This window comes from Centruroides sculpturatus, unplaced genomic scaffold (assembly GCF_000671375.1).
Source record: "Centruroides sculpturatus isolate CEXI.00-Female unplaced genomic scaffold, Cexi_2.0 scaffold474, whole genome shotgun sequence".
NCBI classification, from domain to species: domain Eukaryota; kingdom Metazoa; phylum Arthropoda; class Arachnida; order Scorpiones; family Buthidae; genus Centruroides; species Centruroides sculpturatus.
This window is the reverse complement of record NW_019384646.1, coordinates 571,298-578,097: the sequence shown is the minus strand read 5'-3', so window position 1 is coordinate 578,097 and position 6,800 is coordinate 571,298. Positions and strand designations below refer to the sequence as shown.

At 28.5% G+C, this 6,800-nt stretch overlaps 1 protein-coding gene across 1 annotated transcript; it reads left to right on the top strand.

Annotated features, from left to right (window-relative positions):
• Positions 1-4,286: 4,286 nt before the first annotated feature.
• LOC111626193 (metalloprotease TIKI1-like) lies at positions 4,287-6,506 on the top strand. The gene is made up of 2 exons (XM_023369503.1): positions 4,287-4,924; positions 6,107-6,506. The coding sequence occupies exons 1-2, from the start codon at positions 4,328-4,330 to the stop codon at positions 6,449-6,451; spliced, it is 942 nt and encodes a 313-aa protein (XP_023225271.1). The 5' UTR covers positions 4,287-4,327; the 3' UTR covers positions 6,452-6,506.
• The last annotated feature ends 294 nt before the right edge of the window (positions 6,507-6,800 follow it).

Sequence of the window (6,800 nt, the reverse complement as noted above, 5' to 3'; positions counted from 1 at the left end):
GGAGATTTCCTGAAAAAGAATTGAAATGAAACAACTGTCAAAAGAAAATTTATAGTTTTCGATGAATGCCAAAGAAAAAAAAAGAAAAAAAAAAAACTGTATTTATATACAGTATAGTGAAAGACTAATCGAGGCAATACTCGAATCACAATTTCGGTTTCAATTTCGAGGTTAACCCGCTTATAAAAGTTTAAAACAAAAAAAAAAATTCAATAAAATATATTTATATTACCAAAATTAAGAAAAGAACGGCACTCTCAAAGCGTAACATGACCTCATACAGTTAAAAAATGCTTTCCTTATAAAGTTTTCCTGTTATTTCTTACACTTTACTGTTTTTTTCCCTCTATTCTTCACTTAATCTATTTCTTTCCTTCTTTTATTTATTATTTTCTGCATCAAGTATTCTGTTATTAACTTATATTTATATATTTTAATTAACTTACTATATATATATATATATATTTCAAATGGTATGCAGTATAAAGTTCAATATATCTAACCTTTACATTATTGTTTTTCAACATTCATTTTTGAAAGAATTTTTCTAAAGCAGTAACTTCTTTCGTCTGATTTTATTCTTATAACTTATTTTATAGTCTATTCAATTATTTTTATTTCTCTAATATAGTAATTTCAGTATATTTCATATAATTTTCCCTTTATGATGTATTCATTTCATTCCATTTAAACTTAATATTAAAATTTTACTTCAACTTATTTCTGTTTATTTTTATTTCTAAAATAAAGCCATTTTTATTTTGATTTTTTTTATTTCTCTATTCCATTATCAACCGAAACAAAGAAGTAAATTTACGCTATTTCAACCATTCTTACTTTTTTTTAAATAATATATTCTAATAATCTCTGTTGATTTTATTCATGATTTTCATTTAATACGCCGCTTCAGTTGTAATATAGTCAACTTTTTGTGAATAGACTCCTTTATTTTTGCAATTCAATTGTTTTTCCTCCTCCCTCCTATTCTAGCAATGCTTTCTTTTTACCTTTTTCTCACACTATAACTATTAATTTATTTTATTTTTTTACACATCTATTCAGAAAAAAGTCTAACGTCTGTCAGACCACTAATGTAAACCCCGTTACCGTCTTAATTTTCATCGAATTTATTTATTTATACAGTTTTTTTACGATGCAAAATGAGGAGAGGAAAGTAGAATCTAACGAGTTTGATATACTTCCGAACTTATCGTACTAATTAAAACTAGTTAATACGTCATTTAACACAGTTAATTCATCGATTTATCTTAATTAAACTCGTAGACTTCAGACATTTTCCGAGCAATTTGTGCTTGACGTGCGTGCGTGCGTGCGTGCGTGCTGTGTTGAGTCGAGTTTTAATACGAAAGTGCTTCAATTTGTCATTTACGTTTTCGTCTTTTGTTAAGTCAATAGAGAAGTAACGAGTGAAAGAGAAAAACTTTACACAATTGTAAATAAAGAGCATTATGCAGCGAATGATCTGTATGCGAAACGAACATGAAAAGCCAGTTCCCACGATAATAAATNTAAAAAATAGAAAATGTTACAGAGAAAGAAACCTTCGAAGAGTTTTGGTTCACGTTGTATAATTTAATTAATTACAGCCTATTATAAAACATATAAAATTTTAAGATTTATATGACATTTAAAATGCTTAATTTAATTTTAATATACTTTATATATAGCCTATTTTATGAGTGAGACATTGACTTAACCTAAAACATGAAATTTGATGTATTGTACGATATTTTCAAGTTATTACACGAGATAATAATTCTAAACTTAATCAATTCTATTCAATTTTGAGTTCATTTGTTATGTAATTTTTTTTTATAAGAAGAATTTCTATAAATTTGTTTTTAATTCGTTTTTATCTCGATTTACTTCGTTGAAAAGGTCAAGGCAAAGAGGTTGATGACTTTTAAAACTCTTTCTCATCTCCCAAACTTGACCCAAAGATATCTTTAAACAATCGCTAAAAAAATGAACAATCCATTTTTTGGGTGGAGTCATTTTTCGAAATCTGTACTTTTCGGGCGTTAAACATACAAAACTTAATATCTTGATGGATCCACCGCTTCTCTTACTTTATCATTTATCGATTTATCGATCGGAATTTTAAATCTTTAAGGGAATATGTTAAGAGTTTATGAAAATTATCAAATTTCATAAGATGCTATTTTAAATTATCTTTATATCTTCAATAAATCTCTCCGTCTCTCTTGTGGATAGGTGATTATCCTAAGATATATGACCTAATATTACATATGAAGGCACACCCAATCGCTAAACTCTTTATTGACAATATCTGTTTGCACCTATCTGTTGCTATCAAAAAGTATATTTTATATTAGAAAGATTACAGCAATCTAATAACAATTAGGCTATAAAACTTTCTTGAATTAATAAGTAATATATCTATGTTTCTCAATACTTCTAAAATATTAAATGATGATTTAGATTACATATAATAACCTCGTATTAATAATAATAATGGAAAAAGTTCGTTAATTATTAATACTGTAAATAAATTTAAAAAAAAGTCCATAATATCATTCCATTAGTGCATCTTCAACATCAAAACTTTACTATTGCCGCATTTATCCCATTTTATCTCGATATATGAAAAATTAATTAATTTTTATAATTTATAAATCTCTTAAAATATGTTTTTTTTTTTTTTTAAGCTTTTAAGTTTGTTTGACGAACAGAAAAGTAAGTGGAGGAAGGAACAACATTACGTACTGTACCTATCTGGCCTTGTGCCAGACTAAAACTAATCAATCATTAGATCTAGTTATGTTCGGGTCAGTTTAATATTTTAGATTTACCGAAATCTTCTGTTCTTCCGCTTCTTGATCAAAGGAGATAGGTTGTCAGTCAAACCAACTTTCGAACTTTCATCTTTCTTTTTTTTTCTCTCCCCCTCTTCCCATATAACTCCAGATTGTTTATTTTTGCTCCTCTCGAACGTGTTTTGTTACATATCTCCTAATCTCCGAACGGTTTCTTTATATAGAATCCAACATCTCGTAACTTATATCAATATCTGAAAAATATCATCTCGTTTCTGCTTATTTTTTATTTATCTAAGAGATTTTTTTTATTATTATTATAAAAAATATATACATATATCTTTTTTTTTATTATTATTATTATTATTATTATTATTATTTTGTTTTAAATGGCGTAAAAGAGGAACGACAAAGGAAGAATATGTAATTTTAATTTAATTATCGCGTGCGTATAGGAAAGATCGGTTCAATTTTAACTGTTAATCACGGTTGAACTACATATTTGGCCTTGGACAAGCCCCTTTTCTCGGAATCGTCCTTCACCTAATAATGCACGATTCCTTGATGTCGGCCGATCTATTGTTCCCAACCATTCAACAAGTTGTAGTCCATCTATGACTTGTTTACTAATTGTATAGCAATGTCCCTAATGGAATTTACATCTAACGTTATTTTACTTTCTTCCAATGTTATTATTATTATTTTACTCTAACCTAAATTTTAATGTTACTCCTCCTCCTTTCAACTAGGTTAGCTCTTATATATATTTTACCTACTTAAACACAGATAAAACCTTTAATTAATGGAAACTCTTTCACATTTACATCATATAAACAAGACTTTATGACGTAGGATTATATAAATTACCTACTCCTTTTTATTTAATTCATATTTTACATTATTACTTTAAACAAGAAACTCTTTTCTTCTTCTTCTTTAAATTAAAATACACAAGATTTTTTACAGATTAATTTATATAATTTTTTCTATAATGTAACAAAATACAGAAAATGGAGGTCAAAAAATCAATTCACACCTTAAAAATCAATATACCAGTCGACCCCCTATAACACTGTTGATTATTCCGTTTTATATGAATTCCATGTTGTACGAGTCACTTAGATTTTACAAATACGTGTGCTGGGCTGTGAACGGCTCACGTATTTGTAAAACCTAAGTGACTCGTACAACATGGAATTCATATAAAACGGAATAATCAACAGTGTTATAGGGGGGNTTAATTTAAAAAAAAAAAACTAGTATATAGAAAACATTTAATTATTTTCCATACTCGTTTTAAATTAGAGAAGAAAAACAATGGTGTCAAGGATGTAACTTTTAAAAATAAGAATCCCATTTCGTCTTTGATAAATATTTTCAATTAAGCGGATTTATTCAATGAATAAACACATAATTTAAATTCTTTCAGTTAATTAATTTTAAAAGGTAAATAATTTTTTTTTTTTTTTTTTTTTACTGGCTTTTAAACTATTTGGATACGGAAAATCTTATATTTCTTCAGAGTAATAATGGCCGTTTCAGTCAACTTATTTATTGTTTTACAGAGTGAAGAATATATGTCATTTCTTTGGATGGTAAAGAAGGATCCTCCATCGTATTTCTTCGGCACAATTCACGTTCCGTATACTCGAGTTTGGGATTATATACCCGAAAACGTCAAAGTAGCTTTCGAATCGAGCGATACCATATACTTCGAACTAGATTTGATAGATCCAAAAACTATCTCGACTTTGTCCAATTGTCAAATGCTGCCTCAGGGAAAAAATTTAGTTGATGTGTTACCGGAAGATCTTTATAGAAGATTGAAACGCCACTTGGATTACGTGAAAGGAATGTTACCTTCATGGATGACGGCGGATCAAAGGGGAAGAGGTTTATATGCTGATTATCTCTTCAATGCCATCACGGGAAATTGGGAAAGAAAGAGGCCCATCTGGGTAATGTTGATGGTCAATTCTTTAACAGAAAGTGATGTCAAATCGCGTGGCATACCTGTTTTAGATCTATATTTGGCTCAAGAAGCCGAGAGGATGAATAAAGGTACAGGAGCCGTTGAAAAAGTTGAAGAACAATGCGTACCATTAAATGGTTTGGATTTTACTCAGGTAATTTTATTTTTATGTAAATATTTTATCAATTATAATCATTTGGAATGATTTATTACGGATAAATACTGTCCAGGATTGATTTATAAATTATTTTTAAAATTACTAAACTGAAGAACATCGTACCGTTCATAGTCTAAAGTCGAGCGTATATAAAAATAAAAATAAACATTTAAAACAACTGACTCATAGCTTTCTTTAACTAGAAAAATAATGTAAAATAGATGAATCAAAATAAATTTAAGTTCAGTTTTACATTAACTAATAGGTTTTTTTTTTTAAAGTTTTACTTGACATTCATGGATAAATAAAATGTATGATTTTCTAAAGATCATTCTGATCGAAAACCAAGTTAAACAAGGCATTTTTACTCATTTTATGCTGACTGTACAAAGATTAACTGATAGTTCCAAACTGATTAGGCAGAACATCCATGCTTTTATAGCTTTTTTTTTTTTTTTTTTAAAAAACATTCTTTACTTAAAATTTCGTATTATAAAGTTAAGTATTCTTATCCTATTTTAAAATTTAATTTAAATGGAAATTACATTATATATGTGTTATAAAAGTTTATTGAAACGTTTAAAATAATTTTTAAAATATTTTCCATCTTTGTCTGTAAGAGGGCTTTTCCGTTAACGGGAATGAGAAGCGCAACAACCTTTTTACAGGGGCTAATCTATTTTACTCTCTATTTCCAAGTAAAAGTGCTAAAAATCTTATCTAAACGCGATTCATATGCAAATATCCACCATACGGCATAGAATAAACGTTTTATGACTTGGAAATATTCGAAAACAATGATGGAAATGAAGCAGATGATGATCCTTTGTATCGAATGACGTCATTTCGGAAATGACACGATGACAGGAACCGGAAATGAAGCCTATTAAGCACACACACACACACACACACACACATAGTGACGTCATTATCGATTATTTAGATGTTCCATTTTAATAGATTAAAGCTATTTTATGGAATTGAGACATTTATTCATTGTTTCCTTTTCCGATTTTATCTTTTACGCCACATCAGTTTACATAAATAAAGATGAAACATTATCATCTTAATCTGTATAAATAATATTTAATTATCTATTATAAATCTTAATGTATTGCGTATTTATCTGTATATGAAAATAAGGATCTAAAACGTACCAATTCTTTTTTTTCTATTCAGGTTTTATTCGCTTTGAATCAAACACTCTATCAACAGGAAAGTATAAGATCTGGAGATATTCAAGCATTCTATACAACAGACGATCTGATTAAGCATTATAATTGCGGAGATCTTAACTCCGTGGTATTCAGTCAAGATTCGACTCAAGTGCCCCACTTAAACAGTACAACTATGACTTCGCAGGAAGTTGCTGTCGCCAGGAATATTGACCGGTATTTCCGAGAGGAACTCATATACAAGCGAAATAAAAGAATGGGAGATCGCGTAGTCCAGTTGCTTAATACCTATCCGGATACAAGCTACTTTTTTGCTTTTGGTGCAGGTGGGTTTCTAGATATTCCTTAAAAAAAAAAATACTACTACTTGTCGGAAGCACTGTAATAATTTATCACATGCTGTGAATTGTTTGTTTCTCTTTAACCTAGTATGTTAATTGGAACTGTTTTACGACATTAACCAGCCTCTTAATGTTTATTAGGATTCGCTCCATTGATGTTTAATTGGTCGTTTCCTTCTAAACTAAATAAACTACCGATTCTTTATAAATTTCGTTTATATTAAAAACATACTACAGAGGGGGAAAGAAAAAAAAAATAAATAGAAATTTTTTTTTTTTTTACTATAGACCAAAACATAAAAGAGAAATTCGTGTAACAGTAATGAGGTCACGAATTAATGAATCTTATTTTAAAAA